Genomic DNA, 17288 nt, shown 5'->3' with positions numbered 1-17288 from the left:
ACTCATGCTCCCTGAAGAGTATTTGATATGTAAACTGTTCTGCATATTTATACATTCAACAAGTATTCTGAATGCCTACCTCATACCATGCACTGTTTTAGAGTCTACAACTATAAAAATGAACACCAAAATAAAAGCACCATTTCCTTCATGGAACTTAACATTCTGCCAAAGTAATCAAACCTTGTTTTAGCCTAACCTGTGTTCTCTAGACATCAGAGGTACTGATAAAACCTTGAAATGAAGCAATTACCAATATAAAATAATTGTCTTAATCTGGAGTTTTCTTTTTTTATCTGTTACAGAAGATGGAATTACATGTAACATTAAACAATCCTGATTTACCATGTAATTCTTCTCAAAAGCCTAGACATTCTGGACCCCCCACATTTAATAACTGAAATTCCTCACTTCTTAACAATTAAAAGCAGCTTAGGTTTTCTAACCACGCTTTCTACTCCTATAATTTCTCAGCCAGTATTATCAGAGGTTTTCAGATAATCTGTAGCTGTAACTGCACCTCAAGCTTCAACCACTGCTCAGAATGAGCCACAGTATGGTAATCAGCTGGTGCTTGCTATGAATGGATTCCTATACCTCACTCCACACTAACTCACTCTGCAACAAAGCCAGAAGCCACATTTCAACAGGCTCCCTGGTGATTTTAATGTACAAGTTCAAGAGTACTAGCTTCACACGTCATAAACGCCAGCTTCAAAGAGCAGTACTTCTAAAACTACATTAAAAAAAAAAAATCAAGTAGTATCTACAGTAAGTGGCCTCAGGAAAAACCCTGTAAACTGGAAAACAATGAGAAACATCTCACCTTTAACTACAATACTAAAGATCTTAATCGTTACTAAAATAATACTACAAATACTGAAAAATATTCAACTTCATTAATAAAAATGCAAGTTAAAATTCATATGGATGACATTTTATATCTCACTGGGCTAGGAAAAAAAGCAAAATAATGATACGCAATGACATTATAGTAAAATCACCATATTTTAGTGATTTTAGAATGGATTATTTCACATTTTAATATAACTGAAATCAATATGCACTGTATAATTCAGAGCATCATGTAACTGTTATTGACCAGACACTTGTAAGAAGCACTCGATCATATACATAATACCCCATACTTCAAGACTTACAGGACTGTAGTTCCCCAACCAGGGATCAAAGCCATGCCCCCTGCACTGGAAACATGGAGCCCTAACCACTGGAACACCAGGGGATTCCAGCACCAGTTTTTATTTTTTAATTCTTGTGGTTAGGAACACATAACATGAGACCTCCCCTCTTAACAAATTCAAGGGCACAATGCTGTACTGTTAACTGTTAGCACAATGTTGTGTAGCAGATTGCTGGAACATGTTCATTTCGCCCTAAGTGAAACTTGATGCCTACTGATTGACAACTCTCCATCACTGGCAACCACCACTGTGCTCTGTGCTTCTAATGAGTCTATTGTAGACAGCCCACAGCGAGAGGGATCATGCACTGTTTCTTGGGACTAGCTTATTTTCACTTAGCATAATCTCCTCAAGGTTCATGTTGCGGTATTTTGCATTTTTTTTTAAGGCTGAATAATATTTCACTGTATGTATATACTACTATATTTTCTTTTTCCATTTCTCCATAGATGAACTTTTAGGTTTTTTCTACAGCTTAGCTATTACAAGCAGGGCTGCAATGAACATGTCAGTGGAGACATCTCTTTAATATCCTATTTTTATTTCCTCTGGATGTATACCCAGAAGGAGGAACACAGGATCATACAGTAGTTCTATTTTTAATTTTTTTGAGGAAATTCCATACTGTTTTCCACAGCAGCTTCACCATTTTGCATTCCCACCAAAAATGTACCAGGGATCCAATGTCCCCACGTCCTCACCAACACTACTCTTTTGGTTTTTTGATAATAGTCATAATAGGTGTAAGGTGATATCTCAACTGTGATTCTGTTTTGCATTTCTCTGATAATTAGTAACATCGAGCAACTACTCACAAACCTGTTGGCCATTTATATATATTCTTTAGAGAAATGTCTATTCAAGTCCTTAGCCCATTTTAAAATTAGGTCAGTTAGTTTTCTGCTTTTTCATACTGTTCATGGGGTTCTTGAGGCAAGAATACCGGAGTGGTTTGTCATTCCCATTTCCAGTGGACCACATTTCGTCAGTGAAAGTAAAGAGGAACTAAAGAGCCTCTTGATGAGAGTGAAAGAAGAGAGTAAAAAAGCTGGCTTAAAACTCAACATTCAGAAAACTAAGATAATGGCAAAAGCCCCCATCACTTCATTGCAAATAGAAGAGGAAAAAATGGAAATTGACAGATTTTATTTTCTTCGGCTCCAAAATCACTGCAGATGGTGAGCACAGCCAAGAAATTGAAAGACCCTTGTCCCTGGAAGGAAAGCTATGACAAACCTAGAGAGCATACTAAAAAGCTGACATCACCTGGCCGATCAAAGTCCATACAGTCAAAGCTATGGTTTTTCCAGTAGTCATGTACAGATGTGAGAGGTGGACCATAAAGAAAGCTGAGCGCTGAAGAATTGATGCTTCTGAATTGTGATGCTAGAGAAGACTCTTGAAGAGTCCTTGGACAGCAAGGAGATCAAACCAGTCAACCCTAAAGAGAATCAACTGTGAATATTCACTGGAAGGATTGATGCTGAAACTATAGCTCATATACTCTGGCCACGATGTGAAGAGCCAACTCACTGGAAAAGACCCTGATGCTGGAAAGATTGAGGGCAGAAGTGGGAGACAGAGAATGAGATGGTTGGATAGCATCACTGACTCAACGGACATAAATTTGAGCAAATTCCAGGAGACAGCTAAGGGCAGAGGAGCCTGGTGTGGCGTAGTCCATGGGGTTGCGGAGTCAGAAACGACTCACCAACTGAACAATAAGTTTTTTGCTATCACCAACACTGTTTATGTACAGTGTGGAAAAACACAAAAAATACTTTGAGTCAAGAAATAACATAGAAAAGGACACTGAATGTGAAGTTTCAGAAATACCTTAATCATTTTAATTGGCTTTTTCCTTTCAATGTATATTCCTAAGGGATATGATAAAAATCTATGTCTATCATACCTAAAAGATATCTTCTAATAGGTATGAAATAAAAATTCTAAATAAGAAATTACTGTGTCAGTTTAAATGAAAAAGCTTTTTCTTTCTTAGAAACTCATGAAATTATGGTGTATCATATGATAAATGGTATCTAGTAGACATTCAAATAGCTGGTGACATTTTAAGTAGGTAAACTCCTTTGAAAAGCAATATGGCAGTATCAAAAGCTAAAAAATAATGTGTATAACCCAAGAAACCTCATAATTCTATAATATCTCTAAGAGTTCATCCAAATGGTGGACTGGTTACAGAAATTATGACACAGTAATTAAATCAACAGAGTATTATAAGCATTAAAAATTAAAATTATTGTAGCATGGAAATGTTTATTTCATAATGCTAAATAAAAAGAAAAATATAAAAGATACATTAAGTAAAGGAAAAAAGCATCTACTTTGCAAATACTAACCAAAAGAAAAATAGCATAGGAAAATTAATATCGGACAAGAGAAAATTAAGACAAAAAGCACAATACAGGGTCATTATATAATGCTAAACAGTTAAATCACTGCAATTTAAATCTACCAGGATAATAATTCACTGCAATTTTAAATTTGGATGTAACTTATAAAATAGACTCAAATATAAATAAAAAACTGATAGAACTACAATGAGAAATTTTCAAATCCACCATCATAGGATTTTTACATAATTATTTAAAAGATCAAGAAGACAGAATCAGTAATAGGAGACTTTAAAAAACTAATCACAAGTATCACTTCATATCCATGAGGATGACTACTACACATTTTTTTAAAAGGGAAAGTAACAACTGTAGGTGAGGACATGTAGAAACCAGAACCCTGGCACAGCTGCTGGGTAACGTCAGACAGATTCTCAAAAAGTTAAACACAGGCTTACCATGATTCAGCATTCACTCGAAGGCATATACGCAAAAGGAATGAAAACAGGGACTCAAACACTCGTACACCAACATTCATAGCAGCATCATACACAACAGATAAAAGGTGTAAACAACTCAAGTGTCTATGAACAGATGAACACTTATATAGATAAAATGTGATGATAAAATACAGATGAACAGATAAAATGTGATATATACACACAACAGAATATTCAGCACCAAAAAGGAATAAAATTCTCACACCTGATGCAATATGGATGATACTTAAGGATATTATGCTGAGATAAGCCAAAGAAAAAAGGACAAATATTATTATATGATTCTACTTTTATAAGATACCTATAGCAGGCAAATTTCTTCCTTTTCTAGTTGCTTTAGATGTAGAGTTAGGTTATTTAGTTGACTTTTTTCTTGTTTCTTGAGGTGTGCCTGTATTGCTATGAACTTCCCCCTTAGCACTGCTTTTACAGTGTCCCAGAGGTTTTGGGTTGTTGTGTTTTCATTTTCATTCATTTCTATGCATATTTTGATGTCTCTTTTGATTTCTTCTATGATTTGTTCTCATCATCAGAGAAATGCAAATCAAAACCACAATGAGATACCATTTCACACCAGTCAGAATGGCTGCTATCCAAAAGTCTACATGCAATAAATGCTGGAGAGGGTGTGGAGAGAAGGGAACCCTCTTACACTGTTGGTGGGAATGCAAACTAGTACAGCCACTATGGAGAACAGTGTGGAGATTCCTCAGAAAACTGGAAATAGAACTGCCATATGATCCAGCGATCGCACTCCTGGGCATACACACCGAGGAAACCAGAATTGAAAGAGACACATGTACTCCAATGTTCATTGCAGCACTGTTTATAATAGCCAGGACATGGAAGCAACCTAGATGTCCATCTGCAGACGAATGGATAAGAAAGCTTTGGTACATATACACAATGGAGTATTTCTCAGCCATCAAAAAGAATGCATTTGAATCAGTTTTAATGAGGTGGATGAAATTGGAGCCAATTATACAGAGTGAAGTAAGCCAGAAAGAAGAACATCAATACTGTATATTAACGCATATATATGGAATTTAGAAAAATGGTAACCTGAACCCTGTATAAGAGACTGCAAAAGAGACATAGGCATTTAGAACAGTCTTTGGGACTCTGTGGGAGAGGGTGAAGGTGGAATGATTGGGGAGAATGGAATTGTAGCATGTATATTATCATAAGTGACCAGTCCAGGTTCGACGCATAAATTTTCCTCTGTTCATTTCTTTGCATTTGTGCTTTTTTAATAAAAATACTTTTAACTGTAAAGAAAAAAAAATTATAAAAAAATAAATAAATAAATAAATTTTGAGAAAGTCACAAAAAAAAAATAAAATAAAATAATTTAAAAAAAAATAAATAAAAATAAAAAACTAATCATAAGCTGTCTTATTTCAAGAAAAGATAAGCTAGTTATTCAGATCAATTCTTCCATAGGAAAAAATGTAAAAAGTGCAATGAAGTATTTAAAGAGTCAAACAAAGCAATATCTTCCTAGGACTTCCCTGGTGGTCCAGTGATTAAAAATCTGCCTTACAATGCAGGGGACACAGATTTGATGCCTGGTCAGGGAACTAAGATCCTGCATGCCATAGGGCAACTAGAGAGTCCACGCCCCAACTAAAGAGCCTCTGTTCACCGCAACTAGGGAAAGTCCAGCACCACAACAGAAGACCCAGCACAACAACAAAAACAAAACCCAAAAGCTTCCTAAAAGCAACAGAGAGATAACAAGATTTAAAAGACTACAAATCCATACAACAATGCAGACTGGTAAGAGCGCCCAGAAGCTGCTCTCAGTTCAGTTCAGTTCAGTCACTCAGTCGTGTCCGACTCTCCGCGACCCCATGAATCACAGCACGCCAGGCCTCCCTGTCCATCACCAACACCCGGAGTTCACTCAAACTCATGTCCATCGAGTCGGTGATGCCATCCAGCCACCTCATTCTCTGTCGTCCCCGTCTCCTCCCACCCAATTGCTAATCTTGAAAAACCAGAATCCATGGCTCCTGACACTGACAAGATGAGCAGTGCAGCCCAGAGAAGGTAGGGAGTCAGACAGGTGGCTGTCTCTGTAATAAACTAAGGACACCGACAATCTTAAGATCAGGACGGCCAGAGCAGGAAGAGCCCTTGGTTAGAATCACAGTCCAGATAGGAATCATCTGCTGTTGTTCAGTCACTCAGTCGTGTCAAATTCCTTGCAACCCAAGGGGCTGCAGCACGCCAGGCTTCCCCATCCTTCACCATTTCTCCCAGAGCTCACTCAAACTCATGTCCATTGAGTCGGTGATGCCATCCAACCATCTCGTCCTCCAAAACAGACTTTGAACCCAGCTTATGGTTCAGAACTGGTAGTGCTCTAAATATCTAAGCAAACACACATGAAGGCAAACGACATTTAAGGAGGATCTTTTATGGATTTTAATGTATGAGGGTCCTTTCACCAGAAAGATCCTGATTTTAAATTTGGATGCCTCAATAAGTGGTAATGGGACAATTTGGTTATTCATGGGGGAAAAATAACAATAAAATTAAAACTCTACTTCTTATGTCATAAACTCCTGATGGATTAAAGAACTGAACTAGAAAAGCATAAACTTTTAAGATAAAGCAAAAGGGACTGTCATTACTATGTTAAAGGCAAACTTTCACAAGATACAAAAAAGGGCAAACCCTAAGAGTGATAAACAACATCAAAATTGAAATCTTAAAAAAAAAAGTTAAAAACAAACAGGTAACAATAAAAAAGAAAAAAACAAGACACAAATAGGGAGCAAACATATGCAATACACATCACTGACAAATGATTGGCATTTGAAATATGTAAAAGAACTCCTACCCAAAAGGGGCTCAACCTCCATGATCATCAGAGAAATGCAAATTATAACCTCAACGGGATGCTAGTTTATATCTATGCAGAGTGAGAGAAAATTATAAACGCAAATAGCACTATGTGATGAAAAAAAATATGGTAAAAGAGCATCTCTTGAACACTGCTGGTACAATATGGTACAACCACTTCTAAAATCAGTTTGATGTATGATGTAAAACAGAACCTGTTACTCAGCAATTCCACTCCTATGTGAGGGGACAGAGAGAGAGACATGAATCTGTAAGACACGCAACAGGCTATCCGTAGCAGTGTGATCCGCAACAGCAAAAGCTGGAAATAATCTAAATGTCTGTCAACAGAACAGGCAATTAAATTGTGGAATTTCACATAAGGGAATATAACTACACAAAAGAGAAAACTATGAATGAGCTAAGTTTTACAAATATCCACATGGATGAAACCCAAAATCATATTAAGAAATAAGCAAGTTACTGAAGAATATATATAATACAATCTATATAAAGTTCACAAACATACAAAACTAAATAACACACAGTCTGTATTAAATAAAAGAAAGCAAATGACAGAACTTAGCATAGTAGTTCCTCCCTGAAAAAAGAGAGGGGAATGCTATTAGAAGGAGCATGCTATTACTAAGGGTACACAGAATTTTAAAGATATAAGAGCAATCCTCTGTGTGTTCAACAGGTGAAAAAAATACAGGGATGGTTTTATTTTTAATTCTTACCATAAACATTACATATCCTTTCATATCTGAAATATTTAATAAATTTTTAAAACTTTGACCAAGACTACTTGAAAAATGTATTTATACGTGAATAAAAATGAGATATAAAAATGTTACTATCAGGGAAATGGGGTAATATTTTCTTCATGTTAACATTTTCTTCAGTATCTTTTACAATTTTTTTTTAAGCATTTTTAATTACCATGGTAAGCACTTACCTGATCGCTAAGCAAAAGCTGATTTCCTCCTTGATACAAAGCTTCACAAAGCATGTTCACATCATTGTTTAGTTTGGACAGAAAGAAAGAATGTTCTTGAGCAGATACTACCAACTGCTCTTGTACCAAAGAAACATCCTGTTTTAATTTCTCAGCTACTTCTTCCAGGTTTCCATGGGTTATAAACAATTCTTTTTTCTTATTCTCTCCTTCTAAAAGTTGATAAAGCCTAAAATGTGGAAATAAAAATTAGAAAAAAATTCTTAGGTCAGTACAGTTTTCAAAATTATAACCCACTATACTGGGGCATATTTGGGGAAAGCTAACAATTTGTAAATATTAATCAAACAATTAAAAACTTTCCAACTACAATACTATCTCATTACAAAAACACATATTCTAATTACTGTATCTGAATTCCCAGTTTTCCCATCTTCCAAGTTTTAGACATAAAATTCTTTTTGATGTTAACTGCCATTAACCTACTTCAATTAAAGTACATTTCAGAGACACCGCCCTAGAAAACACTTCTTTCACAGAACACAACTATGATGTTGCAGAAACAGCAAAGAACTTCAAACAGAAGACTTAGGTCTGAGTTCTGTCATGTAAGACCTAAGTCAAGTCAATCTTTGAGATTTTATTTTCACATCTTAAACATCTAGCTAATTTTAAAGGACTGTGGTAGAATTAAAAGAGAAAAATTGAAAATACAAGCTACATAAATATTAATAGTAAACTTGCTACTCCAGTCATGTCTACATTTGCTTGACAAATTAAATTCCTAATGAGCCAAGAGGCCATTTTAATACTTCAAACATTAAAGGCAGAAAAATCCTACAGTACAAACGGGAAAATGTGAGGCAGCACCTTCTACAGATATATGACAAAAAGTATCTGCTCTTTTTCTTGGAGTCTTCCTGAAACTGGTTCAAAGTGAAAACTAGTGAAAGTGTTAGTCGCTCAGTTGTGTCCCAACTCTCGCGACTCCATGGACTGTAGGCTGCCAATTTCCTCTGTCCATGGAATTCACCAGGCAAGAATATGGGAGTGAGAAACCATTCCCATCTCCAAGGGATCTTCTGGACCCAGGGATCAAACCCAGGTCTCCTGCACTGCAGGCAGATTCTTTTACCATCTGAGCCCCAAGGAAGACCCAAACCAGTTCAAGTCCAAGGCTAGTTCTGTTCTTGTGGAATGTGACTACACAATTCCAGGGGGCACCATTCACACAGAATCATGATATCAATGCCAGCTTCCAAAACTGTGCAATGACCTAGCCCTATCCATGGCCTCCATTTCATTAATAAGAGTAAAAAGTATTAGACGATCTTCTTTTAGTCTAGAGAAAAAGCAGCAGTAGAATCCAGATTTTTTAATTCTTTTACTCCTTTAGCTGTTCAATTTCAGTATCTCCATACCATTTATTGCTCAGACATCCAGAAGAGACCAGAAGCTAGCAGTCATTCTTACTGATTCACCTGACTAGATGCAAAAATGAAGTCTTCTCTCCTCTCGACTGCTGCCTTCTCCACATGCAATCAATTCTCTGCTCAGCAATACTTTTGCTATACACCAAGCTGCATTCAAACTTCCTGCTGGAGTTAGCCTCCTACCCCAAATCGAAAAGTATCTAAATAATAGCATCCAAACATGAATAAAGCCTTGTATTGTATATTTTCAATTCTCCAAACCATCCACCTCACCTCTAAACCAGCTACTTCTACATCTAATATAAATGAAAAGGGTTGGCCTTCAATTTCAAAAAATTTTTAAAAATTAAATTAACTGAGGAATTGGGGGAAAAAAAAATTAAAAGAAACATAGACCCACATAACAGAAAGGTGGAAGAATACAAACACCAAAAATGAAGCGCAAAGAACTTTTTAAACTTTCACAAATTTCAGTTCAAACTCTACTACTTTACAAAAACAAACAGAAAAATAATTACTCACTAAAGAAACAAAGAAACCTACCTATGAGTAGAATAATCCTTGGTATCAATGGTATTCCTTGGATTTATCTGCTGAGATACTGATGGGTCCGTTAGCATTTCTAATCGCTGGTGGAACATCAAATTACTTTGATTAAGTAGGTGAACCAAGTTTTCCAGCTGACGATATATGTCCCAATGCTTTCTCAATTCAATTTCATATGATAAATGAAGAAGTTCAAACGATGCCTTTTGCTTTATCAACTGATTTAAAACTAACTCTTGTCTTGCTGTGTAATAGTCTTGTTTAGCAATCTGTCGATCAAAATCGCCCTTTACAACTGGCATATTCAATAACTGGGCATTCTCTTTCACCACAGCAGGCAAAATTTTGTCTTTTATATGAGTGATTTGTTCTTCAAGTTTCAGAATTTCACTGTTCAAGCTAGAAATTTTAGCATCCAAATTATCTTTGCCAAGAGCCTACACAAAGAAAACAATTACATTTCAAACAGTAAATACAAAGTAGGAATAGTTTTAAAATTACTTTCACTTTCCATTTTAGGTTATAACATACTCATGAATAGAAACTTGTTTCATATTAACAAAAGCCAAAATCACAGTTTAAAATGGCACAGTGAAGATGAAACCAAGAGTAAAGCCATTATGAATTGCTAAATTTTAATGCTATTACTACTGTGTAAAATACTATACACATAAATGGCTACCAAAACAGAGATTTTTTTTGGTCAGGTTTGTCTTAAAAAAAAAAAATCACCCATTACCACACTACATACTAAACGCTAATGTATGCTATTTATGCTGTTCTTAAAATAATCTCAGTAGCTATTCTCCCACCCTGTTTGTTGACTTTAGAACTTCTACAGAATGACAGGACTTCACACATCATTCTGAAGTTTGTGACAATTATAGGTATTTAGCTTCAGAAAAGCTTCTTACTGGTTACATGACTAGGAAAGCAAGCGACCCAACAGTGCAGGTAGATATCTTTAATACATCTGTACATTCTTAAAAAAACAATCAAGAGTTTCAATCCACTGAACTGGATTTCATCAGCACCATCCTCTGGTCAGAGCAAATAAGGCAGACTACCCGTAACAGCAATAAGGCTCTTCACTTATTCACCATAAAAAGGCAGTGTCAGCCTTACTTGTGTATGAACCAACACAGGATGCAAAAGGACTTTTGCAAATGAGAGACAACATGGCTGGGTCACGATTGCTATTTCTGCCCTTAGTGGACTAAGATCTATGTGTGAGACAGTAACACACACAACTAAACACGGAGCAGAAAACAAGAAAATGGAATTACTTACTACATCCCCCTTTCTACAGTACTTTACTACCAGTATGTGAGTCACTCAGTCGTGTCCAACTATTTGCAGCCCCACATACGATAGCCCCGAGAAGGCGATGGCACCCCACTCCAGTACTCTTGCCTGGAAAATCCCATGGACGGAGGAGCCTGGTGGGCTGCAGTCCTTGGGTCGCTGAGAGTCAGACAGGACTGAGTGACTTCACTTTCACTTTTCACTTTCATGCATTGGAGAAAGAAACAGCAACCCACTTCAGTGTTCTTGCCTGGAGAATCCCAGGGCGGCGGAGCCTGGTGGGCTGGCGTCTATGGGGTCCCACAGAGTTGGACACGACTCAAGCGACTTAGCAGCAGCAGCAGCAGACTATAGCCCACCAGCTCCTCCTATGGAATTCTCCAGGCAAGAATACTGTAGTAGGTTGCCATTCCCTTCTCTAGGGGATCTCCCAATACTTATTTCATAATTAACAACAACTTAAATATGAATCCAGTCTCATTTTTCATGCTTACCTTGTTAGTGAGACTATGAAGATTCTCCTCTGCCCACTTTATACTTGACTTTAGGCTCAAATTATTTGCTTTCAAGTGAATTAACTGATGTTGAGCACAAATGTATGCCAGCTGCAGCCTAGCCATTTCTAGCCGTCTCTCCTCAAGAACTTCTTGATTATCACAAATAGATGGTGCCTGCATATCTAAAAGTTGAAAATTTTCTTCATTTGAACTTTCAACTACTTCATGTATACCTTGAAAGAACTGTTTTTTGGTATATAAGGTTAATGCTGCCGTACTTTGCTCTTCTTGGCTTAGATAGTTTTGCAATGAAAACTGAGATAAAAACACCAGTGGATTTGTTCCTTGACCCAAATTAGACTGTCTGAAGAACATCATTAACTTTGCAACTCCATCATTAAGAGTGTGAAGTTCGTTACTGATCTTGGTATTTGTAGCATTTAGAATTCCTTGACTCTGTTTCAACTTTTTATTGATTTCTTCTTCTTTAGCATTTAACCTCAGAGATTTGTGACTAGTTAATGAAGCCATCAACTGGCATTTATTACGTCGATGAATTTTTAGGTTCTTTAATTTCTGCAGAGTTTGAACCTCATCCTCTAATTTCTCCAGCTCTTTGTCATTCAAGGTAGGTGTCTTTAAATCAGAAGTTTTACAGGTTTTAAGAACTTCATCCAATGCTGCTCCTTCTAGGATGGGCTTGTGTGATTTTTGAAGAACGCTAAAAGCGTCCAATTCCTCTTCAGACAATATATTCTGTTCATTCACATTCCCACAAAACCACTTCAAAAATGGTTCATTTTCCACAAACAACCAGTCAAAATCTTCCCCATTAAGAACATCAGCTTTGGGATAATCAATTTTTTTTAATGTTTCCACAAATTCTTTTCCACAGCTCATGGTTTAACTACCCAAAATTCTGTAACTGATAAGGCTTTAATGGTGTTGATATTTAGAAAATAAGTCCAACTACATACAAAACTAATTTTACATTAAGTCCATAGAGAAGGGGGAAAATTATTTTTAGAATCTATAATAATTTATCCTAGAGGGGAAAAAAAACAAGTATTAGACCACAAATAAGGCGACTCTATCTTTTAAAGTATTATACAGATAAACATCATAAGATATTTGGGAACTATCTAACCCAGAGATAGCTGTAGCTTAAAAATCTGACAAAGAAGTAATTAGAGTATTACTCAGAACACTGAAAAAGTAACGAAAGATTAACAAGAAAATCTTATTTTTTCCAAAGGTATCATGGTTTAAGATACATTTTATAGATCAGCAAATTCAGTTTTCAATTCAAAATAGATGGATCTAAACATATCCACGCCGTCACGTGACTAAGCAACCTCTTTTCCCTGTCCTTTCCGAGAAGACAGAAATAAATATGGTCAGATTTTGAGGAAGAGTCAACTGAATATTTACCTGAATGACTTAGTCAGCAGCCGCATTCACGCAAAAAGCAAAGTCAGACAAGACCAACCTAGTGCAGAGAAAAGCAGGGTTAAGAACCAACCCGACTTGAAAAGAAACAAAGGACCGCTGCTGCTAAGTCACTTCAGTCGTGTCCGACTCTGTGCGACCCCATAGACAGAAGCCCGCCAGGCTCCCCCGTCCCTGGGATTCTCCAGGCAAGAACACTGGAGTGGGTTGCCATTTCCTTCTCCAATGTGTGAAAGTGAAAAGTGAAAGTGAAGTCGCTCCGTCATGTCCGACCCTCAGTGACTCCACGGACTACAGCCAACCAGGCTCCTCCATCCATAGGATTAACAAAGGACTGAGCTGTCCTTAAATAACGGTATTTCAGGCGTTTGTTATTTTCAGCAAAGGGACCACTGAATAATCCACGCTGCGAACTGCAGCGATGGGAACAGGAGGTTCAGAGGAGGGACCCAGTAATCTGCGGCACTCTGTGATACTGTGTCATTTAGCGATGAACGATCCGTGTGCGCGTCAAATATTCGCCCACAGAGGCGGCCCAGTCGGCGCGACGACAAACCGCACAAACCTTAAGCGGGTCAATTCCTAAAGGAGATCAGTGCTGAATATTCACCGGAAGGACTGATGCTGAAGCTGAAGCTCCAATACTTTGGCCACCTGATGCGAAGAGCTGACTCACTGGAAAAGACCCTGATGCTGGGAAGGATTGGGGGCGGGAGGAGAAGGGGACGACAGAGGATGAGGTGGCTGGATGGCATCACCGGCTCGATGGACATGAGTCTGAGTGAACTGCGGGAGTCGGTGATGGACAGGGCGGCCTGGCGCGCTGCAATCCGTGGGGTCGCAGAGTCGGACACGACTGAGCGACGGAACTGAACCGACTAAGCGGGAGCCGGCCGGCCAGCGGGGCTGGAGCGCGGCCTCGCGCGCCAGCAGAGCCTCCAGGGCCCAGCGGCCTGGGGCCCCGAGAGCCGCGCCCCCCGCCACTCCCCGCCGGCACTGCAGACCCGTTTGCGGCCGCGCCCCTCGCCTCTCCCGGCACTGAGCCCCCGGCCCGGCCCGCCGCCCCCTGGCCCGCACCGGAGCCCTCAGTCTCCGGCCGCCCCCTGGCCCGCACCGGAGTCCCCAGCCCCTCCGAGGGCTCCCCGCGCCCCCTCCCGCTGAGGACCGCGCTGCGCGGGAAACTACTCGCGCGCCCGAAAGACGTCCCCAGGGGCGCCCGGAAAGAAGACGCAGCCGCTGACCAGCGCCGCTCCCACCGTCCCACCGCCCGCCTGAGGGAACCGCGAGTCCGGAGCCGCTCACCTCAGGAAGCTCGGCTCGCGCCCCTCAGACGCCCGCCGCCGCCGCCCAGCCCCGCAAGGCCTCACGGGAGGGCCGCTCGCGCGCGCGCGCAAAGGACCGAGACCCCGGCCTCGGGCGACCGCCCGCGCAGGCGCAGTATCGGAAGGGGCGGGGCCCGGGCCTGACGTCCACCAGCAGGGAGAGAGCTGATTGGCTCCCTGGCTCAAGCGGGTCTCCTGGCGGAGCGCCGCCGGTACCCCGCACGCAGGCCGCCGTCCGCCTCTGAGGAGCCGGTGTTCCGGCGCAGCCTCGTTGCGTGGGGAGCGCGCAGCACAACCCGCTCCGCGTTGCCGCCGGCCCGCCGGGTGGCCGGGTCCCCGGTCCTCCGCGGGCCCCGGGCCGCGCCGCCGTCCGCAGTGAGCGTGGACGGAGTCGCCGAGCAGACGTCTCGCCTCTCAGCCTCGTGACGAACGCCGTCTTCCAGAAGCTCTTCGTTCCCGAGGCCTCTCTTCCCCGGACAACCCCATCTGCAACACAGGACTTTTTAAAACCGCGAAACTGTTTGACTCGTTGAGCGGATGTGTGTCACAAGATGGAGCACGGGTTTTAAAGCAGGGTGCCAGCGACGGAGGGTGTGTAGTCGGCGAGACGAGCAGGGCTCAAACGAGAGCTGCACGTTGGACGAACCCTGGTGGACGCCACAGCCCAGTGAAGCAGAACTTTGAGGTTACCGTTTGTATCGGACAGAACGCATTTGCATCTCCAGTAGTAGTAGTAAAGTCGCTCAGTCGTGTCCTACTCTCGTGGACGGTAACCTACCAGGCTTCTCCGTCCACGGGATTCTCCAGGCAAGAATTCTGTAGTCGGTTACCATTTCCTTCTCCAGGAGATCTTCCCTACCCAAGGATCGAACCCGGGTCTCCCGCATTGGGGGCAGACGCTTTAACCTCTGAGCCACCAGGCATCTCTACCAGACACAAATAATTTTGTTTTACTTACCAGTTTTCTGCAAGTTAACATGTCAGTGAGCAAGGCTGGGGCCCTGGTCACTACTACCCCATCGTACTCCGCAACCCCCAGCATCAAATGGCTCTAAGGTGGCTTGTTCGGTAACGTCCTAGTCTAATGTGACACTGGCAGGGCAGAAGTCACTCCGGGTAACTTTTCTTAATATTTTTTAAGAAGAGAAGGAATAATGTTTCAAGGCAGATACCATGAATTTTAATCTGGACTTGAACCTGTTTATTAATTCTTCGTTTGTTCTACTTTTTGATCCTCCTCTTCTAACGACAGTGAAGCCTAAAATGGTCGGAAAAAGCATTACAGGAGAAGAAACCTCGCAGAGCGGTGCACTGCCTGAACGCAGGGGCCAGGACCCGGGAAGAGAGGGTCCGGTTGACGAACTGGGAGGCGGGGTTAGACACACACACACCCTCCCCCTGGGGGAGACCGGGAAGACTCCCCGCCCAGCCGTGGGGATGGGGTTGGGGAGCCTCACCCGGAAGGCAGTCCCTTCAAGAAATTCTGCTGAAGAGGCAAAGATTGAGGCAGAGCTAGAGAAAGCAGCAGGAGAACAGGAGACGGGGGTGGGGATGCAACGCTGGGGGAGGGTTTGGGTTTTAAGATGGGAGGAACTTGGGGATATTTATAGACTGGGAGGAGGAACTCAAGAGGAGACTGAAGCAAAGACGCAGGAAGAAAAGGGCTGCTCTGTAGAAAGATCCTGGAAAACGAGGGTGAGACCCCAGCTCGCTGATCTGAACTAGAACTCAACTTTTCTGAGGGACTCCTGAGTCGTTCCCTGGGCCCACAAGTCCCCCACATGACTTCGAACTGCTGACCTTAGTCATTTGCTTGAAAGATGTTCCTGGTGCCAAAAAAACGTTAAAATATAAAGTAAAAATCACAATGGTATTAGCCCACTGAGTACAAATGAAAATACTATAGGTTTAACTCTTCAGGCTCAAAGACTTTCCTTGGAAACTTATTAGGGCACTTCTGTACTTGAGGGTGCATTGGAATTTACGAAAGCAAGTGTGTTACACTTACTTCCTGGACAAGCTTTCTTTCCTCCAATCAAATTCATTTGGGGTTTTAAGGGAACTTAGCTAAGGGTCTGACACGACTGAGTGCCTTCATGTTCACTTTTCACTTTCACACATTGGAGAAGGAAATGGCAACCCACTCCAGTGTTCTTGCCTGGAGAATCCCAGGGACAGGGGAGCCGGGTGGGCTTCCGTCTAAGGGGTCACACAGAGTCGGGCACGACTGAGGTGACTTAGCAGCAGCAGCAGCAGGGAGTCAAAGAGGAGGGCATGGCAACCCACTCCAGTATTCTTGCCTGGAGAATCGCTGTGGACAGTGGAGCCTGGCGGGTTACATACAGTCCATGGGGTGGCAGAGTCAGACACGACTGAGTGACTTAAGCACACGGCAAAGGGAGTCAAAAGGTAAAGGGAACCGGGAATGACTCTTCCCCGAGCAAGTCTGAGACCTGGCTGGACTAAACAGACCAAAACATAGCTGTGTTTGTTGTTACCTTCCTTCTGGTGAAAATCTTTTTTTTTTCTCCTGTTGATATTAAAATGTGTTTTAGGTTTCAGACAAGTTTTCAGAGGCGTCAGACTGCAGTCTGCTGTTGAAGGTCGTCTCTTCTCAGATGTAGTTTTCGGTGATGGTGGTGGGACTCCACCCTCCTAGTGGGAAGTGACACACAGTGTGAAAAGCTCCATCCTGCCGTCACAAAAGTGACACAGATGGCAAGAGCCAGAGGCAGGGGTGCCCCACGTGGAGAGCGAGCCTGACGGCCAGAGAACGCGGGTCTGGATGAGTGTCTGCGTCCAGCTGAGCAAGAGGTGGCTCTCGTTCCTCTCTCCTCCTGCTCCGTCCCGGCCAGGAGAACACCGTCCGGGT

At 41.4% G+C, this 17288-nt stretch overlaps 1 protein-coding gene across 8 annotated transcripts in view; it reads right to left on the bottom strand.

Moving 5' to 3' along the window:
- The window catches only part of LOC129561553 (HAUS augmin-like complex subunit 3), a 100549-nt gene extending 85678 nt beyond the window's left edge, over positions 1-14871 (bottom strand). For 5 of the 8 annotated variants that reach the window (XM_088836609.1, XM_088836607.1, XM_088836608.1 and 2 more), the window contains exons 1-2: positions 14397-14871; positions 13077-13134 (exon numbers count right to left, since the gene is read on the bottom strand). Coding sequence is in view for 3 of the 8 variants with exons in the window: in XM_088836604.1 (XP_088692730.1) it covers positions 7865-8093; positions 9841-10280; positions 11643-12545 (1572 nt within the window). In the remaining 5 variants the exon portion in view is untranslated. Of the gene's footprint in view, positions 1-7864; positions 8094-9840; positions 10281-11642; positions 12691-13076; positions 13135-13659; positions 13788-14396 lie in introns of all 8 variants that reach the window. The other 3 variants (XM_088836604.1, XM_088836603.1, XM_088836605.1) reach the window with 3 other exon arrangements.
- Between the last annotated feature and the right edge of the window lie 2417 nt (positions 14872-17288).

Source organism: Moschus berezovskii, chromosome 5 (genome assembly GCF_049115385.1).
Source record: "Moschus berezovskii isolate FMDL1 chromosome 5, NW_MosBer_1.0, whole genome shotgun sequence".
In the NCBI taxonomy this organism is placed as follows: domain Eukaryota; kingdom Metazoa; phylum Chordata; class Mammalia; order Artiodactyla; family Moschidae; genus Moschus; species Moschus berezovskii.
The sequence above is the reverse complement of the archived record's forward strand: the minus strand, read 5'-3'. Positions and strand labels throughout refer to the sequence as shown.